This window comes from Urocampus carinirostris, chromosome 1, assembly GCF_059441175.1.
Source record: "Urocampus carinirostris isolate Australia breed hairy pipefish chromosome 1, RoL_Ucar_1.0, whole genome shotgun sequence".
NCBI lineage: Eukaryota > Metazoa > Chordata > Actinopteri > Syngnathiformes > Syngnathidae > Urocampus > Urocampus carinirostris.
The window spans coordinates 12,454,378-12,480,911 of record NC_142349.1 but is presented as its reverse complement, the minus strand read 5'-3'; the positions used below and the strand labels follow the sequence as shown (position 1 = coordinate 12,480,911).

Below are 26,534 nucleotides of genomic sequence, written 5' to 3'. Positions count from 1 at the left end.
GTAGATCGCTCTTTTCCTGACCAACTGTTATCGCGTGCGGACGTGTTTCGTTTTGCTTTCGTTTTTAATATAGGTGTCCCAAGTGTTTTAGCCCCTAATTATGCCTCCGAAGAAAGTCAGTGCAAGCAGCAAAGTTGCTACAGGTGAAAAAAGAAAAGTAGTGCGTACAACTATTGCAATTAAGAAAGAAATAATAGCAAAATATGAAGGAGGTGGAGTGTCTGATCTTGCTAGGGAATACCCCACCGTCCACCTGCGCCTTCTGCTGACCACCACAAAGGTAAGAAATCCGATTCATAATTTTCTTTATCCTTTTATTTTTATTTTTACACGTTCATGTTCTCGTAATCTTTCGTACGGAAGATTACGATAACGCCAACGTACGATTAGCCTGGGTTAGCATTATGTTTATGTTGAACATTCAGGTAAATATTCAGGGTGTTGGAACGGATTAAAACGATTTACATTATTTTTAATGGGAAAAATGATTTCGGTGATCGAACAAATCGGTTTTCTAAAAGGGTTCTGAAACGGATTATGGTCGAGAAAAACATTACTAGCACAATGATATTTTTGTTTTTCACAGGTAATAAATCAGAATTTCAACACAACTAACATGGCTATTCTTTCACTTTCACGTGACTAATAAGTGTGGTGGTTTACACAGAAGACCCCTAATCATGAGACAAAACTTTGGTCCTCGATTTCCCTCGCCCGGACGCGGGTTACCGGGGCCCCCTTCTGGAGCCAGGCCTGGAGGTGGGGTCCGCTGGCGAGTGCCAGGTGGCCGTACCCTTACCCACGGGGGCCGGCCGGGCACAGCCCGAAGGGACGACGTGGGACCCTCTTCCCATGGGCTCACCACCTGTAGGAGGGGCCAAAGGGGTCGGGTGCGCAGAGAGCTGGGTAGCAGCCAAGGGAGGGGTCCTTGGCGCGACGATCCCCGGCTACAGAAACTGGCTTTTGGGACATGGAACGTTACCTCTCTGGCAGGGAAGGAGCCCGAGTTGGTGCGTGAGGTTGAGAAATTCCGACAAGATATAGTCGGACTCACCTCTACGCACGGCTTGGGCTCTGGTACCAGTCCTCTCGAGAGGGGTTGGACTCTCTTCCACTCTGGAGTTGCCCGTGGTGAGAGGCGCAGAGCCGGTGTGGGCATATTAATTGCTCCACGGCTCGGCGCCTGTACGTTGGGGTTCACCCCGGTAGACGAGACGGTAGCTTCCCTCTGCCTTCGGGTGGGGGGACGGGTCCTGACTGTTGTTTGTCCTTATGCACCAAATAGCAGTTCGGAGTACCCACCCTTTTTGGGATCCTTAGAGAGTGTGCTTGAGAGCGCGCCCCCTGGGGACTCCCTCGTACTGCTGGGAGACTTCAACGCTCATGTGGGCAATGACAGTGAGACCTGGAGGGGCAAGATTGGGAAGAACGACCCCCCTCACCTGAACCCGAGTGGTGTTTCGTTATTGGACTTCTGTGCTCGTCATGGTCTGTCCATAATGAACACCATGTTCAGACATAAGGGTGTCCATATGTACACTTGGCACCAGGACACCCTAGGCCGTAGTTCGATGATCGACTTTGTCATCGTTTCGTCGGACCTGCGGCCGCATGTTCTGGACACTCGGGTGAAGAGAGGGGCGGAGCTGTCAACTGATCACCACCTGGTGGTGGGTTGGCTTCGATGGTGGGGGAAGATGCCGGCCCGACCCGGCAGACCCAAGCGTGTTGTGAGGGTCTGTTAGGAACGGCGGCAGAACTTCGCCCATGTCCTGAGGGAGGCGGGGGACATTGAGTCCGAGTGGACCATGTTCCGCGCCTCCATTGTCGAGGCGGCTGATCGGAGCTGTGGCCGTAAGGTAGTTGGTGCCTGCCGCGGCGGCAACCCTCAGACCCGTTGGTGGTCACCGGCGGTGAGGGATGCCGTCAAGCTGAAGAAGGAGTCTTATCAGGCCTTCCTGGCCTGTGGGACTCTGGAAGCAGCTGGCAGGTATCGGCTGGCCAAGCGGAATGCGGCTTTGGCGGTTGCCGAGGCAAAAACTCGGGCATGGGAGGAGTTTGGCGAGGCCATGGAAGCCGACTTCCGAACCGCTTCGAGGAAATTCTGGTCCACCATCCGACGTCTTAGGGGGGGGGGGAAGCGGTGTGCCATTGACACTGTGTATAGTGCCGATGGGGCGCTGCTGACCTCGACCCGGGACGTTGTGAATCGGTGGGCGGAGTACTTCGAAGACCTCCTCAATCCCACCGGCACGTCTTCCTCTGGGGAAGCAGAGCCTGAGGACTCTGGGTTGGGCTCTCGTATCACTGGGGTTGAAGTCACCGAGGTTGTCAAAAAACTCCTCGGTGGCAGGGCCCCGGGGGTCGATGAGATCCGCCCGGACTTCATTAAGGCTCTGGATGTTGTGGGCGTGTCATGGTTGACGCGCCTCTGCAACATCACGTGGACATCGGGGACAGTGCCTCTGGACTGGCAGACTGGGGTGGTGGTTCCCGTCTTTAAGAAGGGGGACCGGAGAGTGTGTTCCAACTACAGGGGAATCACACTTCTCAGCCTCCCTGGTAAGGACTATTCAGGGGTACTGGAGAGGAGGGTCCGCCAGGAAGTCGAATCTCGGATTCAGGAGGAACAGTGTGGTTTTCGTCCTGGCCGTGGAACACTGGACCAGCTCTATACACTCTTCAGGGTCTTTGAGGGTGCATGGGAGTTTGCCTGTCCGGTCTACATGTACATGTGTTTTGTGGACTTGGAGAAGGCATTCGACCGTGTTCCTCGGGAGGCCCTGTGGGGGTTGCTTCGGGAGTATGGGGTATCGCACAGTCTTATCCGGGCTGTGCGGTCCCTGTATGTCCGGTGTCAGAGTCTGGTCCGCATTGCCGGCAGTAAGTCGGATTCGTTCCCGGTGAGGGTTGGGCTCCGCCAGGGCTGCCCTTTGTCACCGATTCTGTTCATAACTTTTATGGACAGAATTTCTAGGCGCAGCCTTGGCGGGGATGGAGTCCGGTTTGGGGGCCTCAGCATTGCGTCACTGCTTTTTGCAGATGACGTGGTGCTGTTGGCTTCCTCAGGCCGTGATCTTCAGCTCTCGCTGGAGCGATTCGCAGCCGAGTGTGAAGCGGCCGGGATGGGGATCAGCACCTCCAAGTCCGAGGACATGGTTCTCAGTCGGAAAAGAGTGGTATACTCCCTCCGGGTCGGGGAGGAGGTCTTGCCCCAAGTGGAGGAGTTCAAGTATCTTGGGGTCTTGTTCACGAGTGAGGGTAGGATGGAACGGGAGATCGACAGACGAGTCGGTGCAGCGTCTGCCGTCATTCGGAACCTGTACCGGTCTGTCGTGGTGAAGAGGGAGCTGAGCCGAAAGGCAAAACTCTCGATCTACCGGTCGATCTACGTTCCTACCCTCACCTATGGTCATGAACTTTGGGTCATGACCGAAAGAACTCGATCCCGGATACAAGCGGCCGAAATGAGTTTCCTCCGCAGGGTGGCTGTGTTCTCCCTTAGAGATAAGGTGAGAAGCTCAGTCATCCGGGAGGGATTCGGTGTAGAGCCACTGCTCCTCCGCGTTGAGAGGAGCCAGTTGACGTGGCTCGGGCATCTAATAAGGATGCCTCCTGGACGCCTCCCTCGGGAGGTGTTCCGGGCATGTCCCACCGGTAGGAGGCCCCGGGGGCGGCCGAGGACACGTTAGAGAGACTATGTCTCTCGGCTGGCTTGGGAACGCCTCGGGGTCCCGTCGGATGAGCTGGAAGAGGTGGCTGGGGATAGGGACGTCTGGGCTTCCCTTTTAACGCTGCTGCCCCCGTGACCCGACCTCGGATAAGCGGAAGACAATGGATGGTTTACACAGGGAAATCCAATAAAACCAGGGTCTCAGCCCTTGTTACAGCAATCAGTGAATAACTACAAACAATAAACATGCATTGCAATAGGGCTTTTATAGCACATGGCTAATATAGTACTCTATATAAAGCCTACTTGTGTACTACTAGTCGTGGTTGTGAACATTGGCGTAACCAACCCGTTTTTGGGGTGCTCAAGCACCCCCAAAAGTTATAGCATTTTAAAAACTATTTTTCTTGTATTAAACGAGATAAGCTTAAATATGATGAAAACGCTAAACAAATAATAAAAAAAGGAAAATAAAACACAAATGTGAGCAACACAGGGCTGGAAACACTCCCCTGCTTTGAAATAGTTCCTTCCGTTTGTTTCCTAGCACTGCATTAAGATGTATTCTGATAATTATGTATTTTCTCCTCAACAGTTGACCACATTATCATCACATTTTGAAAATTATCTATAAACCATTCACCATTAAAAAAATATTAATTGACACTGATTTTTAAGATACTGAGTTTTTATCTTCTTGATAATAAAACAGCTTGTGTTTGAGAACACAAAGGCTGATTATCTATTGATTATTTATTACTTATTTAAATGACTGAATTATTATGTGTAATGACTGAAAGACGTTTGTAAGTGGATGTTGGTGTAAAGGGTAAGTGAGAAAAGACTAAGTGCTTAGCACCCCAAAGCTCTGAAATCGCCCCTGGTCGTGAATATAAGAGCGTTTAGCTACATTGGGTCGCCTCATGTTTTAGTGACGTTCACGTGAATGTCTTAATAAATTGGGCAACAATCAGGTTTTTTTGTCTTTTTTTCGCCATTTAACATTATTTTATTAACACTATACAGACTGCTGATCGCGACACTCATTCCATCGGAAGCGCAGCACTGAGAAGCATAGGAACAACTGAGTCTGTGTTCACATGAAGGGGAGTCAGATTCTGCAGTGGGGGTCGGAATTAGGCACCTCGGTGACTCCTGCTTCAGTGTGTGTGTCACCACACATTGATGACATTTACTCAATATTTCAGTCAAGAGTGATCACAAAGGGGGTGAAGAGTAGCTAATTGCGAATATTCGCAAATATGAAAAATATCCGCGACAGCTCTAACTTTCGCTCCAGTCTGTGTCTGCGGACAGTGCAAAGTGAGGACTTCCAACTTCATAGGCTCCCTCACGGTTCTTTATCCAATCAGAAGGCGCGGGGTAGGTGACAAAGAAGCCAGGAGAGGAAAAACAAGGCTGGGGCTGGCTTTTGCTCGGTGCTGTGCTTAATATCGGCTTCATAATATTGCGATACCGATATCCGTCAAATCCACAAATAACCGTGCCAATAATCAGCCCGCCCAATAATCAGCCCGCCCGATAATCAGTCGACCTCACACACACACACACACACACACACACACACACACACACACACACACACACACACACACACACACACACACACACACACACACACACACACACACACACACACACACCAATTGCAGAATCAGCCATGCAAGACGCCTCTCTGGTTATCGGGTGCATTAGGGATTCAGTGTCTTGCTCAAGGACACTTCAACATTTAACTCAGGAAGAATTGTGGTCAATGACGGTTGTGCACGAAATAGTATATTATGTGTGTCTGTCTTAAATGAAAACTTAAGATCTGTTGTTTTTTCTTATGTTTTCTTAAATCACGTTTTAAAAATTTCGAATAATGCTGTGGCAAAATGTAGCAAAAACAGCGAGGTTTATTTTGTTGTGCAAGCCATCTTACTTGAAATAAGGCCTCGGTGGTAAAAGGACATGTATTACATGTATTAAGTCCAAGCCAGGTTTAAGGGTAAACACCTGCCAACTACAGAGTCAGAGGATAACAGTGCTATGTCACCACTCCATTAAAGACAGCTGTGTGCACTTTTTTAATAAGCATTTTTTTTCATTTTGCATGGAAAAGGGTGTCACTTCCTCACCAGATTTGTGCCAGCATGGTCTGAGAGAGGGCGGAGTGCATGAATATCTCGATAACCTCAGTTCCGTCAACTAGGCCGTCGTTATCTGTGTCGGTTTTCCTGAAGATGTCCTTGTATTGATCCCTGTCGGCGACTGGCACAACCCAGTCTGGCTCGGGCTAAAAATCAACACGGGAAACTATATTACTACACAAATGTAATGCGTCATCAGGCCTAAAGTATGTATGTAAAATAATGAAGTCTGTTACTGTAAGCAAATATTTGATTATGTCAAATTACTCAGTGCTACAAACACATTAAATAGTGTGCCTGTGATTTGCAGTTTAGTGGCACCATTCTAAAACCTGGTAAATGTGACTTAATGTTGAATTTGCTCTGAATATGGCTGACAAAATCCTTGTGATGAAAACGAAAGAGAAGGTGTGAGGAAAAAGGTAGGAAAAGGTGATCAAATCTGTTGGATTGAATACCTGACCAATGTTGAAACCTGTTTGTCGAAAACACAAGTGAAAGAACCCTCTAGCAGAAAAAAAACGTTAAGAGTGAGGAATGGTGCAGAGTTGCAAAACAAGTCGAGCCACAACTGGATAGAATTCCAATGAGTGAAAGGTCAATTTTGCTACCTTAACTGCTTAGGACCTTTAAATCAAAATTGCATCTAAATAGCCTAAATCAGTGACTTGACAAATAAAAGTAACAACTGTTAATTGTTTTTTATACATTCGGTTTAATATTTCTTAATAAAACGTTTTTAGGACTGAATAAAACTTGAACATGATTTATGATATTGGCAAATATTTTAGGGATGAGAGTAGGAACTGTGTTTGCAATTATTAGTCAAATTTGAATTTACTTAATGTCACCGACTCATGTAGAGAAGCACTATTGTTTTTACAAATTTAACAATTACCTATCAATTAAAACGACTTCAATTAACAACTTGTTTTATAACCAAACTTTAAAGAGCAAAAAAAAAGCAATGGATGCAAGTTTGACATTCAGTTTCATGTTTTTTTGATTACTATAGAATAGTGCTTATGTGCTTGAACTTAACCACAAACTATCAACTGATTATTTATAAGGGAAGTTTACAAACTTGAAAAGAGCATAAGAAAATAAATCTCATTTGTCAGCAAACTGTCATCGCCAAGGAAGGTATCATCGACTTTCAATGATAACTGACTATTGAATGTAGTAAAAATGACTTGGATTCATCAAAAATTGGTTGGGTTATGAAACCATTGAGTTTCAAGTTCCAAACACTACCATTACAAGTTTACTTTCCTTAGAAGTATAATCATCTTTTAAACTTTTCCAAAAAGTAAAATCTTAAAATTAAAAATCCAAAACATTTTTTTCAAAAAGTGCGACAGAACACCTTATTGCTCAAATACATATATAAATACATGAAACAACTTAGTGTTACTACAAATCTGGATGAAAGCTAGTAACTTGAAAGTAAATTCCTTTAAGATGCCTGCAGGCATGTACAAGAAATACTGTACAACAAGTAGATAACATACCTTATGGCTGGCTTTAAAGGAGCGCTTTGGGGTTAGCTTGGTCGATGTGTTTGTGAAAGGAGAGGCACTGGCGAGGGGAGAGATGCTTCTTGTGCTATCCTTAAGCGCAAACGAGGCTGACCTTGAAGGCAATACGGCCACGGCGCCGGGCATCGCTCCTGCAACTTTTTTCCTTTTTGATGGTGGAATAAGGGATGCAGGTAGGCTGGCTGGCACCGGCTCCTTCTCCATGGCTCGGTATACAAGATGCATGACCTATAATTGTGGGAAAAGCTGAGTCAAAAGCAAAAAATAAACAATGTTGTTGTTCACCGACAAGTGCACAAGTTACCACAATGAATTCCTCTTTGTCCAAGTAGCCGTCTTTGTCGGCATCACCCAGGTCCCAAATCTGCAGGATGACAAAAGGAGTAAGAAAACTTTGACTCTTCATCCCATGACAACAAAAATTGTTCAGCTGGCAAGAGGCATTATTTAATATGAACAAACCTTGATCTTATTTGATTAAGTCAGAGGGATCGAATGGAGTGTAAACTACTTTGCTTGGATGTAGTTAGAGTAGGTTTTGCCTGTACATTCCCATCATATTAGACAAAGAAAAAAAACAGTGCACAATACGAGTATTTTGTTTCAGACCTGGATTTAAAATGTATCTCCCATGCTCAATCTTGCTAGGTTTACTCCACAATCTCTTTCACATCCATTTGTTTTACCTGGGTTTGTTACAATTTGTGTATTATGTGGTTAATTTGATTTATTTTGTGCAAATTTAGGTGGGGACAAGAATCCATCCTCTACCTTTCTGACTGTATTTGGAAATGAAATCAATTTTAGATGAGGCCAGTGTAAATCAAAAATTACCCGACACCTATAGTCATTCATTCACAAACATCATAAAATGAAATCAGACAAATACGTCACCTTCCCCAAAACGTCAAGAGGGAGTTTGGAGTTAATCAAGACAGGCTTGACTTTGTCACCGGAGAGGAGGCCCTTCACGGGGTTCAGGCTTTCGAAAATACCCTCGAATTTCCCTTTTTCATCAGACTAGGAAAGAAAATAGACAAATAGTGTAGGATAAAAGTGTCACATGTAAGAGAACATGAAAAAGTCGCGAGTCACGTCGATAGCTTCGCGAGACAAAATGATTTCCGGTAGATATCATGTTGATACTGGCTGAATAATAATAAATAAAAAATAAAATAAAGTAAATAAAAAAACAACTCACCCTTATGGCCCAGTGAGAGTCAGTTGCTGGAGTGCTTAATAATGGGCTGCTTGTGTCCCTCTGGTGAAAAAAAAACAACAACAAAAAAACGTTTTTAAGGAGAGAGTTCAATTTTAACTTAAGTGCATCTTTATACAAACACCCACTTTTTTGATTAAACCTCTCATTGTTTTTGTAGTCTGGATACAATTAAAATCCCCAACTGCATTGACTTATTTTTTTAAATCGCTAAAATATGAACTACAGAACAAATGTTTAATTTTTCTTCAAAAATAAAAATAAAACATTGACACACATCCCCACATATTGTACCCATTTCAGTCAATTAGTCGTGAATGCACTAAAAGTGCATCTAAAAGTGCCCCTTTTAACTCTGTTTTTATTTGCTATTTATTACTTGCTTGTTTTATTCTTGCTCTATTGTTTGTTACTGTATGTACAGCGACCTTGGGTGTCCTGAAAGGCGCTTCGAAGTACAACGTATTATTATTGTTATTATTATTGTTCTTTTCAATATGGATGGAGAATTTAGATTTCTTTAATACTGCATGTCAAGTCACATTTATTTGTATAGCCCTTAATCACAAAATTTCTCAAAGGACTGCAGGGGTTACAATTACACCATCCCCTGATCTTAAACATGTTTATCTTGGAGTGCCATATGTAATCTTGTAAACAATGTACACTATGTTGTTATATGTATCAGTATGTATGTCTCATGCATGTATCAGTTCTTTTTGCTACTCACAAAATTAGGAGGCGCCACTATTTGGCTGAGGTTGCTGATGCTAACGTCGTGCCCTGCCTGCGCCGAGGCGACCAATCTCAAAGCTATGAAAAAACCCTGTAATCAAAAAAAGGTAAGGGAATGATTGGAGAAAACTCAGTGACTGGTGTGCATGTCAGCACACATAATGCCCGTTTCATTTTGTACAAAAGAATCTGCATTACCCGCTTGTCCAAATAGCCTTTTCGCTCAGAGTCAGCCAAATCCCATATCTTCATGAGTGGAAAAGTGATATTAAAATGAATACTTTACATAGTGAACATAATAACAGTGATTCCCAACCACTTTGCTAGTTGTATAATAAAATTAAATAACAAGTTTAATTTATTCATTTACACCATATATTGCATCTTTGGTCATTGCTGCCAGTCAAATACAGACTGAACAATAACAGCTTTTTCACCTAGATGAAAGAAGGTACAATGAAAAGGTGGCGAATGTAACTTCCAAAATATTGTACTTGCTGACGCCATCTTCAGGCTGAAATCAGTGCAGCTTTTTTGTAGCGCGTGCAAGTATCGAAAATTCTTAGACGCTTTCGAAGTACCGTATTTTCCGCACTATAGGGCGCACCGGATTATAGGGCGCACCCCCAAAAATAGTTTTTGGTCCTATATCTTCCATACATAAGGCGCACCGGATTATAAGGCGCTACAATGGGAACGTCAACAAAACAGTCAGATAGTTCAGTCAAACTTATTACCCCCTTAACATTCCCAAAGCTTGCAAAGAAGCAAATACGTGTCGTAGACACGTGCGGATGCGGTGTCCGTACGATGTCACTCAAATGCATCGTTCCAAATATCATTCGGAAGGTTAAAGTCTTGGGATTCAAGAAATGCCAACCATTCCTTAGTTTCTATTTTCTTTTTCGGTCGCAACTTTACTGTGCATATGACAATAAACACTTTAATTTAAAAAAAGACCCATCACAGAAACATCGATATCACTCTGACAAAAAATACTGGGAAAATATATAGCCGGAGTAGCTCACCGAAGTCGTTGCATTCAATAATAATGTGCAACCATGGTCCTCTAATATCCGTGAGTGTAGTAAATCCAGGAGAGTAAAATATTTACAAATACAGTACAAAAAAGTAAAATACTGTTTTCTCTATGCCGTCAACCCAACATGCTATTCACATTCATCTTTTTCGGCCAATTGCAGGCTTTGTTTTGCCCCTTTAGCCTATGCCAGCCTGTAAATGATAAAAAGGATCCGCCCTCTTTACCTCCAAATAACTTAAGCCAATAGTGATCGATTCAACTGATGATTGACACATCTTTTTCGGCCAATTGCAGGCTTTGTTTTGCCCCTTTAGCCTACGCCAGCCTGTAAATGATAAAAAGGATCCGCCCTCTTTACCTCCAAATAACTTAAGCCAATAGTGATCGATTCAACTGATGATTGACACATCTTTTTCGGCCAATTGCAGGCTTTGTTTTGCCCCTTTAGCCTACGCCAGCCTGTAAATGATAAAAAGGATCCGCCCCCTTTACCTCCGAATAACTTTAGCCAATAGTGATGGATTCAAATAATGATTGACACATTGGTTAGCCAATGAAACGCCGGTATATAAATCCCACCATACACCGCGGACTACTTCGCGTTTGGGGGAAAATCTAGTCGGCGGCTGCTTTCATTAGTTGCAAGACTTTGCGACCTAATATTGATCCATATATAAGGCGCACTGTATTATAAGGCGCATGGTCAGCTTTTGAAAAAAATTAAGACTTTTAGGTGCGCATTATAGTGCAGAAAATACTGTAGCTGATTTTTTTATCTTGTTGGGGTCCTTTTTCTTACTTTCACCATTTTCATCTTGGAATAAAAGAAAACCACAACCACACGCATAATCGCACACACACCCCCAACACAACAATATAGTTAGATTTCATACTTCAAAAAACATTACAACTGTTACTAAATGTGCTTGATAAAGGTGGGGTGCGTAGTTCGAGATATCACTAAAAAGTTAAAAATTAAATATTTTCTGTATTAAGTACGTGTTAACAATGCCACACTGATTTCAAAGATAACTTCATATAAATTTTTCCACCATGCCTATCTGCTTTTATCATCGATGTTCCGGCTACGAGCCACATTAACTAGGCTGAAGGAAAGGAGGTGGGGGATACGAGGGGACGGAATGATATTACCTGCTTGGTTGTGGTTTTCGTTTATTCCAGGATGAAAACGGTCAAAGAAAAGGACTGTTTCAAGTACAGTCCAAATACCAAAAAAAACAAGAAAAAGATGTAAAGAAATAGTTTATTCAAATGCATCTAAGAATTTTACATACTTGCCCGGGCAACAAAAGGATCTACAAAGAGGACATCAGCCAGCAAGTAAAATATTTGGAAGTTACATACACCATCTTTAATAAGGGGAGTAGTTTGCTGAGGTTGAGAGGTATGCAAAGGAAAAATATTTAGTTGTGATTTAAGGGTATATCATGTTTAAGTTGTATTCAATATTATATATATATATTTTTTGCAGAAGGGCAGAAACTTACTTATGGTATCATAATAATTACTACAAAGGATTGGCCTGTAAGAATAGTGGTACCAAAGTTATCCCTTACAATTCATCAACAAAAGTCTCCTTCACTGCAAGCCATTTTATAATATTTGACACCGATAAATAATTATTAATAAATTCGACTTATGAATCGGATGCTGAGTGTTATGATTATAGTTGTCAATAGGGAAAGTCGTGCAGGAAGACTTCAATTGCAACACTTCTTCAGTGAAATAAACATCGGTACAAATCTGTGACAGAATGTCACTGAAACAAATCCATGAACCAAGGTTCCACTTACTAATAAATGTATATAACGTCAACATAATTTCAGTAGTTAGACTTATAGAGACATTTGTTTGGCGGTGTCATTGTTGTGCCATTACACTTAACTGTTGATAAATATGTGCCTGAGCTGGTTGGGAAACACTGTAGGATTTATGAACGTCAAACCTTTCCGAGTGTGATGTCTGAGAGTCCCGACTTTTTCAGGAACTGAGCTGCATCACCAGCTGAAATTTTGCCACTGTTCACTGGATCCAACTGCAGAAACAAAGACCCATCATGAGACTGTCTCACACAAGATCACTTGCTTGACTTGAGGAAGTAATCGCAATTGAGTAACTACCTGTCTGTAGTAGCTCTCGTAGGCTGGGTTGCCACTCGATAACTGGGGGGGTTGGGACAAACAAAATAAACTCAATGAGAAGGGAGTCAAACGATTATAATGAGTGGCTGAGGCGTTAAATTGCGTTTCGGCTGATCTGTCTATCAACGTTAATGTCCTGACTAAGGGAAGTTGAGCGGTTTTACTTGACAACAAAACAAGCTAAATACGGATTAGACGAGAAATGCTATGCACAAATCGCAGACTTTAGAACCACTGCAGTACTATATGTAGAGTTAGCGTAAAGGAGGGGGGTAAAAATGCTGAAACTCAGAACTTTTTCGACGTTAGTTATTACCTGGTTCAGCGTCATGAGCGCCGCCATGTTTCCTGGTGTCTCGGGGGCGCGCGTCCATCCGCCCCTTCAGTGCGCGAGCATGAAAGGCGGGTGTTCTCTGATCAAGTGCGTTACATTACATTGGTGATTTTAAGCTTTCCATAAAGTTATTTTTGTTATCTTTGTATTGCACAAGAAATGTGAAATAGTAGGATGTGTTTCGCAGTGCTGATGTCCTCAATGAGAAGTTCAATCAATACCTAAATGTAAATTCTGGGTGTATTTTTGAACTATTATCGAGGTAAAATACCTTCAGGAACCTGTACTTCTTCATAGAAAAGCCAAGAATTTCCCTGACCGGGAATCGAACCCGGGCTGTGGCGGTGAGAGCGCCGAATCCTAGCCACTAGTGTCTAAAAACCCAATCATGAAAGAGGAAGAGAAGAGAGGGGGGGATTAATAATGGAGAAACATAGGAAGTGGACAGAGGGAGTGAAGATACAAAGAGGAAAAAACGAGAAAGAGAAAGAAAAAAGTAAGACCAGAGACAGTCCGAGAAAAAAAAAAAGACAGGGTGAGAGAGAAAGCTAGCAAAAAGAGAACATGAGATAAAAAGGGACACAAAGAGAAAAAATAGGGAGGAAGTGGGGGAAAAAGAAACAAGAAAAAATAGCGAAAGGAATACTGCTCCAGTTGTTTTGCCATTGGCACCTGGTTTTGGGAACTCCAAGTGGACATTTATAAAACTGCAGCTCATTTTTCTCTTGCTCTACGTTAAGAGTTGTCTCATGAACCGGAATACAACCCTTTGTGGGACTGATTCAGCCTGCAGGCTGCATGTTAAACACCCCAGGATTGGCTAGACTTAGTTTTGACTGATATGAAGTCATTTTGGTTAAATATATCACTTCAAATCCGTCTCAGAAATTCTATGGCTGCATTTCTCTTAACAAAAAAAATAAAAAACAAAAAAGGTTTTAAATGTTTATTAAAAACTTTGGTGTATAGGATTTTTTTTCAAACAATAGGAAATGACACATCTTGAATCACACTAGAATTTCACATCATTTGAAAGCATTATATGGATTTTTTTCTTTTTGCACTGCATCAGGGGTGAATTAACCTCACCTTTTTCTGGGTAATTTGAATCGAACACAATTGTTTTTCAAAGCATCTGGCCAGTCTTTTATTAATGATTGTGGAAAGTCCCCCATTCATTCATAACCAAATGTAATAGTAACTGACCAAAATATGAAAAATAAATGACAAGCAATTACTCCTTGATCGCAAATGACGGAATTTCAAAGAAATATGATTGCAATGTGAATCTCGACAGTGTGAGGTACGCAACGTTGACATAGCGGCCAGGGTGACGCTTATCTGAAGAGGCTTCTTTTTTTTTTTTAGGAGGATGCACAGCAGCCATGATATCCCTGGAATGTAGAGTTTCTCTCTCTGCAAAGACAACCATCTTAAAGCTCATCTTTAAGCTTGGCATCCTCCTCCACTTCTTCATCCCCATCGTCTTCCTCATCTTCATCCTCATCTTCTTCATCCTCCTCTGCATGGGTGTCCTGTTCTTTGTTTTTTTCCTCCTCTTCCTTGCGTTTCAATTCATCTTGTTCCTCTTTCATTTTACGCTCTGGTTCCTGGGGAAGAATACGTCACTTTGTATGGCAGACTATCTTGTAATTTTTTTTCCGTGGGAATACGGGTAATACCTTTGTGACACCCCATGTCTCATTTCCGATGTCCTCAGCTTCTTTCACATCATCCGTGATCACAAAGTTGTCAAAGATGGTGCCGGATTTTACCTAGGCAAAAAAAAATACAATTTAAATTTGGCGTCAATGTGACATTTTTACAGGCCGTTCGTTTTTCCTACCTGCCAAAGATCAAGTCCGATTACACCGATGCTGTCAAACTTGTAGATATTCGCATCAGGGCTATATTCAGGATTGTCGATCTCTGGGTGAATCCATGTTCCTTTGTAGTTGGGATTGTCCATCTGCTTAGGTTTCCACTCTCCCTGCAATATAAATTCAATTTATACAGAGACCATAATAAAATCTGTAGTTCAGAATCAATGTGTAAAACAAGGACAACCAACTACAAGTGTTAATAAAAGTTAGCTACGTTTTATCATGTACCTTGTATTCTGGATTAGGTACCATGGGGGGCTCCCACTCTCCATCCATATCTTCATCCCAGTCTTCTGGCTTTTTGGCATCGGGGTCAGGGATGTTTTCAGGCTTGTCCCAGTCCTTAGAAATTTCCCAAATTTTGAATTTTAACCTCTTGCTTAGGCATCATTACATCTCAAAGCAAAATAGCTTAACTTTGAAGTTCTCATTTTTCCACACATGTATAGCAATAATTGGTTAAATTTTATTTTTTTCTTCACCTCTGGCTTGGTATCATCAGGGTCGTCAATCTTGGCACGATCATCCCAGTCCTCAGGCTTCTTAGCCTCTGGGTCCTTGATCTTCTTTGGGGGCAGGAAGTCCCAATCCTCCTCCAGGGTGCCTGACTCCACTTTTTTGTTGTCAATCTTCACCTCGTAGGTTTGGTCAGGATTCAGGATCAGTGTGTACAAGTGAGTGAGCTCGTCATCCTAAAAACAAAAAAAAAAAGACAGCAGGGTACTGTATATGTAGGAAGAGAGATTCGAACCTGCTTTGGAGCAATTGAACTCCTAGATAGATTACCTTGCACTGAATTTCCTTTTTGATAAGGTGATTTTGGCCCTTGTAGTTGAAAATGACATGGACCTTTTTGGTGCTGTAGCCGCAAATGTCCGGGCCTAAATGAAATCAATTATCATAATCACTCAAGCGCGCTAATGTTTCACTGATATCCATTGCTGTGACTTACCAAACATGATATAGTATGTGGAGTCTCCGTGCATTGCGGTCTGATCCAAGTCTGCGGGAAAGACCTTAACGTAGCCACCGCCGCAGTCTATTTTCTGCTCATGCTTGACTGTGAACTGGATGATCAGACTCTTGCCTTCATTGCTAAAGGGCTCAAAGCGAGCCGAAGAGGCATAGAATCGGGCATCCTGACTTGTCTGAAGACCTTAAAAAATATTAACACAAAATTGTTTAAAATGTGTAATATTTGTACATGATTCTGGCTATTTTTAATGCATATTATTCACTGTAATTGTGTTGGTTAGCTAGGTTTTGAATGAGGGCTCCCTAAAAGAGCAAGTTTAGGAACATTAAGGAATACACAAATTGCAATGTGTGAATTTTAATAGGGAATAGTTCACCACAGAATGAGGCCACCTGACAAATTTTACCTGCCCAATGTTTCATATATATATATATATATATATATATATATATATATATATATATATAAAATAACCTTTTTTTTCTGGAAGTATTAATTACCACTATACTGTTGATAGTTTTTGTTAAGTAGCTATTCAAAATATTTATTTTGACATACTTAAGAAAAAAAGAAAAATCGCTCTTTAGTTTTGTAGTTACTGTATATTTTTCCGATTCAAGCAGTTAACCAACCCCTCCCTCACTTCTTTTTATTGGAAAAGTATTCAAAATGAAGATGCTGCGTTGCATACATACTAGTTAAAAAAGTAGTGCAATTTATTGTCTACCTGTCCGGGAGATTTTCTGATTTCTAGTTCGTCAATACCATTTGTGCTTCAAAAAGAGTCAACTTTTTGCAGTTTCAGACATTGGGAGCTCCCACAACACTGTCCAGATGGGCTTCAGGCATCGTTAACTGGCAAACTGAAGAGGACATGTCGAAACAAAAGGTTGCATGGCCAAAATTTATAGCAAATATCTTCTTGGTTGTTGGGAGCTGTTAATTCTGAAGTACATATATTCATTACATTCTTAGAATTTGCTGGGAATAGAAGCAGGCACATTAATAAATGCACAGTGTGCACCACTTCTAAACTGGAAAAGGGGACATTGGTTGTTTTCATTGTCACCTGAAGCTTTGGTTCTCACTGTTAACCAACATGTTCATATGTCAATGCCCACAGCATCCATCAAGTCAATGAACTTGGCATACGGTCAATACCCTTAACAGCAAATCCCACATATATCATTCATTATTGCATCAACTTTCCAATCAACAAGGAAAAGTGCGTTGTTAACACTTTTTAATCACCTCTTAGGCCTTAAAAATATATTTTTCCTTTTCTTGTTTTAGTTTAGACATTTAAGCAAATTCAAAAAGACATCCACAACAGCAAATCCGACATACATCATTCAATATTGCAATGACAGACAACATCAACAAAAACTACGGCACTTTGCTAAACAAATAAACATGGCTTGACTTCCGCCATTTAAGCAATTTCGAAACAATTCAAAGTTGAGTGACAAGGAGCTCACCTTTGTCCTTTTCAGCATCTCCATAGAAATTCCCAGCGGTCAGTTTCCATTTGCCATAGTCAGATTTATGTTTGGAGTCCACCCAGCGACTTGTCCATTCATCTGAACAGCAAACGCACACATGTAATCAGGCAGATAATTGACTTAACGGTTTGCACGAGAATACATCGTCAGTTCCCCTACACCCACTCCAGAGGCAACGCCTCTTTGGGCATTGCCTTGGCAATAATTCAAGCAAAATTTCACATTAAGGAGAAGACTTGACAAATCCGTACCGCATACAAAATAAGCTCATTTGAAATTCCATCTTTTTGGACATACATTTTCGATTTGGCAAGGACCTTACCGCCATCTAAGAACTCTTCCCGAAAGTGCACCTTGGCTTGTACGCAATATGCTACAAGAAGCGCCGTAACAGCGGCCCAAATTTGCATTTTGCCCATCTTTACTCGTCAGAAGTGACGTCCTTCTCGGGGGTCTTGGCAGAGAGACTCGACGACGGAGTGGAGTGTCTTTCCGTGCAGCTCAAGCTAACAGATGTCCGCACGCCATAGGACGAGCACGAAGCGCTGCTAGACTAATCACAGTGGACCACGAAACAGCGCCTGCACTCACTCGCTGACCCAGGATCAGCGTATTCATTAACACACGCACTTACCTGTATGCAAGTCTGTCAGTAGAGGTCGCACTTTCCCGACTTCACATTTCTCAATGATGCTGTCTGATAATACTGTGCAGTACTAACTTTTTAGGAATACAGTAGTCAAGTCATTTTTATTAATATAGCCCTTAATCACAAGGAGTCTCAAAGGGCTGCACGGAACACAGATTATTGCAAACTATTATTACACCATCCATTGATGTAAAACCTTTACGAGGGCAAGAAGAAACACAAAAAAACAGTACAGAAATCCCTCGGTTATCGGGGTGAATGGGGGACCCGAACTATGAGTAAAAAGTGAAAATCCATGAAATAGCGTCACCCCTCGGCAGAGGTGGCTTACGAGAGTTGTTGGCCAAGCCGTAACACTAGGCCGAACATACAGCCTCACTCGTGCTTTTTCTCCCGACACCGCCTCAGTCCATTCCTGGGCACGATAACAATCCAAGAAGCACCCGCTGACGATTTTTTGGGGCTCTTCTGACTTTCCTCATGGTCTGATTGAATTAATAGATTTATTTTCAATGTAGCCACTAAAAGCTAGGGGTCGCCAGTTTGTCTTGGTCCGGAGAAGTTAAGTTGTGCGCCCTCCTACCCTGGCTGTTTGTGTGACAGCAGACACCAGGCTATCAGAGCCGCGCATACGGTCATGCCCACCCAAAAAAGAAAGCTGTCTCACGTCTATCAAAACACAAGATACTATACGTTGATATCAATGACAATAAAGACAATTCAATTCAAAACGCGCCAAGCAGTGAAGCAGCGTAACCCAAGCGGGAAGTAGCAAGGGGGGCTCTGTATTTGTGATGGGAATTCCGTTTCCTTTTAGCAAACTGAATCTTTTAGCTTGACTCATTGAAAAGAGCCAGGCCTTCAGGCTTTCCGACGACTGTTCGGATTGTTTTTGTGGCTTTTTGTCATACAATCACCAGGATTATTACCGTCCCCTCCTTAAGAGTGCCGTCCTTGGGGGCCGGAAAAGAGGATGACCGAAAAAGAACTGGGCCAACCGCATCAAGGAATGAACACTTAGCAACTTTAAAGGCAGGCCACTGAAAAACAACACAATGTCAATTCAAAATATATACTTAAAAGCGCACAAACAAATGAACTATGAAATACAAGAAGAAACATTTAATTTTCCAAAAAGCTAATCGTGAACCACACTGAAAAAACACAGGTAACAGTTAAAAGTTTTGCAGAAACAGAGAAAAATCCCCCAAAAAACGTTTTTAAACTTTTTAAAATCAACAATTAAAAAGTCGACAACATGGAGTCCATGGGGAAATGCATATTGACCAATCACAAGAGAGAAAAAAACGTCTCTATCAGTGAACTGGCATCGATCACTATAAAGAGCCGACTCGTAAAGCCGCTTCGTTCGCAAATGACACACCACGAGTTCATATGAAATACGGTATAAGATTACTTGAACATTTATGAACATATTTCTTCAAACACATTTTTTCTCCGAAAGGGAGTACTGTAAGTACAGACGCAGAGCAGTTCCAGCGCTACATTCAAATATTTAGGAAAGTAGAACATTTACACGACAGTGTTTTATTGGAGTCTACTGTTATAATACGAAACATCAACCGCAACATAGTCTGAGACCGTAAAACGTGTTAGATTTTTACGGATTACAGGTTATTTCACAACACAAGTCAAGAAATGTTATTTCAAATAATTTATACTACGAAACGGTGTAATAGTTAACACATTTCTCTCACAACCGCAAGAATAGTCGTGATAAAGGTAAATTGTGGTGTGATTACAGTAATTACAAAATAATATTTTCCATATTTTAAGTGTCATTAACATTCAGTGAGTACATTAAACAATTGTACAGCTTTCCGACACCTTCAAACGCATAGCGGTTGTGTGTTAGAAAAACTATGATCTCTCAAGGGAAAACGTCGTTATTGTTTAAGTGACGTAAGAGTGAATCGTGACGCACATTACGCCACACAATCACACAACGACCAGACAACAACAAAAAAGACGTCAAATACCTGCACATTCTAAACTTGGGCAAAAACGATTCATTCATTTTCAAAAAGCACGACGTAAGAAGTAGGAACAGTGACAAAGCGTTCAAAGAGAAAACAAAAACATGTTTTATTCATGATTTTACACTAGCATACGTCAACTCAGCAAGTGCAAAAAACCAACAAAAACATATTTGGTGACTTTGTTAGGAAATTATTTATTACTTACTCATCATGCTCCAGGTAATCATTCATTTTGTTATCCGTTTCATTTTAAATGTCATGCTGTCACTGCTAATCAGATAAAACATTTTTTTAATGCTGAGCTTGATACAAAAATAATTTGCACTTGAAAGTTTAATTGATGTAGACTATTATTCCAATTGTATTTATGCTAACTGCTGTCTCTTTTAAAATAGTGTTTATGGATAAAATAAAATAGAATAGTATTGTGCTGCACGGCGGCGCAGTGGCTAGCGCGTGTGCGGCACAGTTCTGAGGTCATGAGATCGAACCTACTGTGTGGAGTCTGCATGTTCTCCCCGTGCTTGCGTGGGTTTCCTCCGGGCACTCTGGTTTCATCTCACATTCCAAAAACATGCATGTCAGGTTAAGTGGTTGGTCCAAATTGTCCCTAGGTGTGAATGAGCGAGTGAGTTGTCCGTTTTTGTATGCCCTGCGACTGGCTGGCAACCAGTTCAGGGTGTCCCCTGCCCACTGCCCGAAGATAGCTGGGATGGGCTACAACACCCCCGCAACCCTACTGAGGATAAGCGGTGCAGATAATGGATGGATAGATGTACAGTATTGCCTTTATTGTCATTGATATCAACGTTATGAAACATTTTATGTAATAAGATTAGACATGACTCTCTCGGGTAAAACTTATTATAAAGACTTTGAAGACGAAAAAAGACAATACACTTACACGATAAATAGGCAAAAAAATTATAATTGCAACATAGTTTTTGGAGACTGGCCGGAGTTCTAATAAAAGTGCAATAAAAAAGAATAGTGCATTGTATTAATAGTGCCATGAAAACAAAATAAGGTATATATAAAAAGGTATATGTTCTATGTTCCGGTCCGGAGCCTTCGCTCTGAAAATGCTGGTCTACTAGCGATCCCAAGAGCCACGAAGAGATCCGCAGGTTCGAGAGCATTCTTCATTCGGGCCCCGGTGCTGTGGAATGCTCTTCCCCCTGAGATTCGATCCGCAACCTCAGTGGAAATGTTTCATTCTAAGCTTAATACACACTTCTATTCTATAGCATATGGATAACCTATATTTTATGTTGACAATATCTGTGTATTATTTGCCCTCATGTAAGTTTTAGATCAGGGGATGGTGTCATGATAGTCTGTGGTTTGCAATAATATGTGGTTTGTGCAGCCCTTTGACACTCTTTGTGATTAAGGGCTATACAAATAAACATGACTTGACTTAAATATACATCAGACCAATAAATGTGTGTGTGTATACATACATTTTATATATATATATATATATATATATATATATATATATATATATATATAAACTGGGCAGAGAGCAGCCAATGATCTTCTGGGTTTTGTTGATTTCTTTCTGTGTGTTTTTTCTGTCTGCTACTGTGCTCCCAGCATACCACACGGTGATGCCGTATGCCTATTCTCTCCATTTTGTTCCTCCTGAGAAGTGGAGTCGCTACTGGCCTATGTCTTGATTACTGTGTGGAGCTGCATAATTTGGAATGATAAGCGGCTAATTTTTTAATATGATTTAAAAATCCAGGCAAGAAGTGGAGAACTGACTACCTTCAAAGTTGTAGCCCTGCCAGAGTTCTAAATCATGGAGCCTCAAGTAGGGTGCAAATGTTCTGCATTGTCCCAATGTGAAAATCGCAAATTGTAATTCATATAATATTATTCATTCGTGCCTGTAATTGTTCAGGAAAATTACAAGCATGCAAGGAAGGAGCGAAAGGAGCGTTTGGGCCCTACTTACCACTACGTGATCAAAATGCTGTCTCTCAGGTTGGGCTTAAAAACGTCAACAGTGGAACAATACGTTCTGGACTTTCCGGTGAGGCTATAGCACAACCAATTGCACTTATTAACTGTTTAGTTTTCTAATCTAAAGTTAAAATATAATATTTTTTTCCACACTAAGAACAGCAATATTAGTAAACTGTAAATATTTACTTTGACAGTTGTGTTTTATGAAATTAAATCTTGGTGTAGTCAATTAATGTTGTTTCTCTATCTTTTCCTCTAGCTGACTCCTTTTAAAGATTTTTTTGCTGCAAATGGAAAATCTACTCTTGCCTTTATGTATCAAGAGGCTAAACAACCTGGGTCTGGTAGGTGTCATCGTTAAACAACCAATAACATTTTCTTCAGTGTCTATCTCCTGAGAGCTAATTTGGAATTGAACCCCAGAGTGTGGCCGTGCCATTCCTGGGCCGCGGAAAGCAGTGCGACTCATCCACGCTAATTTATCAAAGGAGCCCCTGACGGGCATATATTGTTCATTCATTCGGATACGGACGGACATCGAGATGATTTCAAACAACATACACGAGGTAGGACAGTGCCCAAAATAACGTGTTTTTGACACTTGACAGAGAATACAATGGTATAAGTGACAAATGATTATTGTAACTGTATTGTGAAAAACACATATATTGATTATAATTTTTCAATTTTAACATGATTGAACTGTTCTTATTTTAAACATTGCATACATGTTAAGAAAATACGAATAAGGGCACTATAAATGCAAGGGGAAAGAACTGCAAGGAGTGTTTTTCACAACTATCATTTCATGTAAATGTGAATATCTGCAACCCGAAAAAAGGCCGGCAGTATTGTATCAACATTTTTTTTAACTGTTGTTTATTATGTACAAGTTTTAAAAGATAATGATGAATGTTTGGACTGTCAACTACCCAGAAATAACATACACAGAACATTTCACTTAGTATGCACACTTTCTATTTATTCATGCATCATATGCACACTTTTAAAGTATTCATGTAATCAATGATAGCAATAATATACAGCGAGCATGTCAAACATACAGTCTCGCCTGTTGCATGATTTTATCTGGCCTTCCAATAATTTCTGAGTATGTCAAAAAAGCAAGTCTCTAGGTCATTTCTATCAAAAGTTGTGTGTGTGTGTTTTTTTTTTAATAAATGCAAACCAAATGCTCTCCCTGGTTGCCAGTGAGCAGTGTTGAGATTGTATAGTATGGTAAGTTGGTTCAGATGTAAAACTGCATTTAATAAGCTGTTAAATTAAACCAGTTAACTGATTCAATGCCAAACATTAGCATTTGTTTCCCCATTGTTTGTGAATATTTTTTTTCCTTTAGAAAATATCCCTTGTCATCCATCATTGTAATATATTGGGTGAATTACGAATGTAGGCTCAATGATCAAGAAAAACACTGAAAAATACAGCAAAAAATTTGGAGTTGACACTCTTTTACTGATTCACCTCGTCTCAGAACAAAATGTTTGGATATACAGCAACCTTTGTAGAATGGAAAAAATGACTTAGTAATTAGTTATCAATATTGTACAATGCAATTTCCTTTTCTGTCTGCCTTTCATTTGGTGTCATCGAATCAATTAGTAAATAATTTCAATACATTATATCCGCTTTTCAGGAGACTTATTTTTCAATGTTTGACGCACGGGAGGGCTTTTATAAAGGCATCAAGAATAGCTTCAACAACCTCCTGCCCAGTTTTGAAGCGCTGCTAAAAATTGAGATGTCCAAGGGCAGAACCAAGATTAAGCCACACTTTGAGCACATCTTCAAGTACTGTGTGAATGGCTTAGATGGTAAGGTATAAGGAGTGTGTTTTTTTTCTTCACTGATTTCATATCTAAATGAAATGTGTTTAACCATTCATTTTCATGATCACTTTTTTAAGACATTACATGCATGATAACAAATATTATTTTTTTAACTGCAAATAAGCAGTTGTCCTGAGTTAAATAAATCGTATTTATCGTCTCATAGCTGAGGAGCTGCTGATTATTTCTGACCTCTACAGAGGGATCCAAGATCTTTAAAAATATTTGTTGTTGTTTTCTTTCGGGGTTTTTTTTGGCAGGGATCAATCAATCAGCTTTACCTATTGTTTTCTTTTATGGATGTTCACTATGTATTTTGTACTGTTACCCAATTCTAAATCTGGTCATCCTGGAAGGAGGATTACCACTTGTGAGGCCCTTTCTCAAGGTTTCGTTTTTCCTCCTGCCGAGGTTTTGAGTTTTTCCTTGCCTGCATGCTGGTTTAAGATCAGGAAACGGTGAAATTGTAACTCGTGCAGTCCTTTGAGAGATTTTGCATTTACAAATTAATATAACTTGACTTGACTTGACTTGGTCCCCTCAAATTAATAAAAGCAGGGACCAGTGGCGCGTACAGACGTTTTGGAGGGCAAGTGCTCAGAGAGGGCAAATAAACTACTTAGGAAAATTTCAGCTTCTTTGTGTTTTTAAATGTTTTTCTTTGAAACAAGAAAACATTTTACAGAAAATATACACATGGAGCAAATGTGTACAGTAATGTTTCAAACCACAACAGGGGTCCCCGCTTTTCTTTTTACTTCTTTGTTACTAATTAGTGGAAAAGGCTACCTGTGTCTGCATTTCTGAAATAACAACTATTAACTATATTTTAATTTGTTGCTGCTATGTTTTTAATGGATTATTGTATTTCGTAAATATTAAGAGTAAGGTTACAGACTCCAAAAGTGTATTCAGAATTACTTATTAAAACTTAATCACTGTCAGAACCAGAACAAATGGTAGACCCAATCGCATAATGTTTCACACAAAAGTTTATTGGGATCTCGAGGAAACAAACACCAGAGATCTGGTGATCCTCCTGATCAAGCCGCTCACGGGATTGGAGCGTGATCGGAATGCGGAAGTGGATCTCCTGGAGCGGGAGATTGTAGTATGGTCAAACGGGAAAAACGTGTCGATAGCCGGAGCGGGGGGTCAGAGCGTGGTCGGTGGTCAAAAACGCGTCGTTAGACAGGAAGGGAGATCAGAACGTGGTCAGTGGTCAAAAACGGGTCGTTAGCCGGAGACAAATGGGGAATACGGATGAAAAAACGGGACCGACGGCAGCCAGAATCAAAGTGCTTGCCTTGCGTAAGCAGAGGTTCGCTGATCGACTGACTAGGAGTGACTGGCGTACTGGGTATAAATAGGAGGGGAATCACTCAGGCAACAAGCAGCAGCTGGCGCCGAACGAGCGAACGCAGGTGAGGGCAATGAGTAATCATGACAATCACTAATGTAAACTCACTTGCCATGTTACAAAACTCATTTAAAACACGATATTATTTTACCCATAGTTTACATTTTTAAATATCTTACAAAATCTTAACGATCCACTGGTGACTATTTTCACAACCGGTCCGTTCCCTACCCAGATGTTTTCTGGGAGTTTCATAGTGCCTGCATGGGAAGCACGAACAATGTAAAATATTTAATAACCCCTCCAAAAGAAAAAGAAAAAATCTGCACTTTTTGGAGAGACGGCTGATGGCAGGACACTTAGAACCAAGTGTCAATAGGAGCCCGACACTCGCTGGCCGGACCTTCACTTATCTCTACTTATCAATCAATCGTTTATACCCATAAACATTTCTGTCAAATCTTTTGTTTAAAGAATCATTGTGGCTTATTTGTTGAAACCCTTGTCATGTTTCCATCCTAGTGATCCAAATGAGTTATCAGAACATTAAACTAGCAGAAGCCAAGAACATTGATTTTACTAAACTGACATCCATTCAAGATATGGTAGCAGCAGCGGCAGACAATGACATGGTTAAACAGCTGGAGGATATATTGATACAGTGGTATAAGCAAATTGATCAGGTAATGTAAGACAAAAAGATTACAACACAAGCTGAAGATAGAAGTGTGCAAAACACTATTTTCTTTGTCTCTGATGAAAAGGTCCTGTTGGAGACTCAAGCCCTAAAACACGGTCTCGTGTCAGAAGGGCCACTAAGTGAACTGGATTACTGGAAGCAGGCGTGCTTGAAATTCAACTTCATACTTGGTCACATCAATGGCCAAAAGTGCAAGGCTGTTACAAAAGTGCTCAAACTTAACCGTTCTAAAGCATTGAAGGTATGGACTCGTTCCTTTTCTACAAAGATAATTTTTACAGCGTGATGTCAGAAATTATGCTCTTTCGCAAATCCAACGTGATTACTTATTAGATGATAAATGTCTGCTGTGACTGTTGAAATGCTCTTGTCAAAAGTGCTCCAAGTGCCCACCTGCACTAAGGATGCTACAGTGCTTTACAAGTAAACTTGATTTGATTTAAATTGTATGCAGATTAAAATGAGAAAATAAAATACCAAACACTACAAATGAGAACCTGAAAGGCTTGCCTTGGATATATGCACGTTTGGTCGGGGGTGTCAAAGCCAAATGAAGAGAGGACCAAATTAAAAATTTGACTCCAGGCCATGGGCTGAAATGATTGAATGTTGAAAACAGTTAAAATAACTCACGTAGTCTAGTCAACCTAATTGAACTTACTAAAAACCTAATAAATATAGTCCTATATGATCAGTTAATGGTCCTGTCCGTAACTTCAAACTTATTCGACTTGCTAATGCCATCGCCTGGCTGAAATCCTCATTGCAGCCTCTCCCGAGCCGC

At 41.0% G+C, this 26,534-nt stretch overlaps 3 protein-coding genes across 5 annotated transcripts in view; 1 reads left to right on the top strand and 2 right to left on the bottom strand.

Moving 5' to 3' along the window:
- Positions 1 to 12,947, bottom strand: part of LOC148373589 (epidermal growth factor receptor substrate 15-like 1) — a 34,908-nt gene extending 21,961 nt beyond the window's left edge. For 2 of the 3 annotated variants that reach the window (XM_088327001.1, XM_088327020.1), the window contains exons 1-10: positions 12,839 to 12,947; positions 12,502 to 12,543; positions 12,327 to 12,416; positions 9,517 to 9,564; positions 9,314 to 9,409; positions 8,566 to 8,625; positions 8,259 to 8,384; positions 7,669 to 7,728; positions 7,338 to 7,592; positions 5,815 to 5,972 (exon numbers count right to left, since the gene is read on the bottom strand). In XM_088327001.1, the coding sequence (XP_088183127.1) occupies positions 5,815 to 5,972; positions 7,338 to 7,592; positions 7,669 to 7,728; positions 8,259 to 8,384; positions 8,566 to 8,625; positions 9,314 to 9,409; positions 9,517 to 9,564; positions 12,327 to 12,416; positions 12,502 to 12,543; positions 12,839 to 12,865 (962 nt within the window). In that variant the 5' untranslated portion in view covers positions 12,866 to 12,947. The remainder of the gene's footprint in view (positions 1 to 5,814; positions 5,973 to 7,337; positions 7,593 to 7,668; positions 7,729 to 8,258; positions 8,385 to 8,565; positions 8,626 to 9,313; positions 9,410 to 9,516; positions 9,565 to 12,326; positions 12,417 to 12,501; positions 12,544 to 12,838) is intronic. The other variant, XM_088327010.1, reaches the window with a different exon arrangement.
- An 841-nt stretch (positions 12,948 to 13,788) lies between these two features.
- calr3b (calreticulin 3b) lies at positions 13,789 to 17,795 on the bottom strand. The gene is made up of 9 exons (XM_088326987.1): positions 17,540 to 17,795; positions 17,194 to 17,295; positions 15,692 to 15,895; positions 15,526 to 15,620; positions 15,222 to 15,431; positions 14,968 to 15,081; positions 14,703 to 14,846; positions 14,539 to 14,631; positions 13,789 to 14,466 (listed from the first exon to the last, which is right to left on the bottom strand). Exons 1-9 carry the CDS (start codon positions 17,634 to 17,636, stop codon positions 14,290 to 14,292), a joined length of 1,236 nt encoding a protein of 411 aa, XP_088183113.1. The 5' UTR covers positions 17,637 to 17,795; the 3' UTR covers positions 13,789 to 14,289.
- A 2,131-nt stretch (positions 17,796 to 19,926) lies between these two features.
- Positions 19,927 to 26,124, top strand: LOC148373587 (dynein axonemal heavy chain 8-like). Its single transcript, XM_088326974.1, has 8 exons — positions 19,927 to 20,085; positions 21,617 to 21,685; positions 21,776 to 21,907; positions 22,100 to 22,184; positions 22,264 to 22,406; positions 23,498 to 23,675; positions 25,573 to 25,733; positions 25,815 to 26,124. The coding sequence occupies exons 2-8, from the start codon at positions 21,674 to 21,676 to the stop codon at positions 26,034 to 26,036; spliced, it is 933 nt and encodes a 310-aa protein (XP_088183100.1). The 5' UTR covers positions 19,927 to 20,085; positions 21,617 to 21,673; the 3' UTR covers positions 26,037 to 26,124.
- Positions 26,125 to 26,534: the final 410 nt, after the last annotated feature.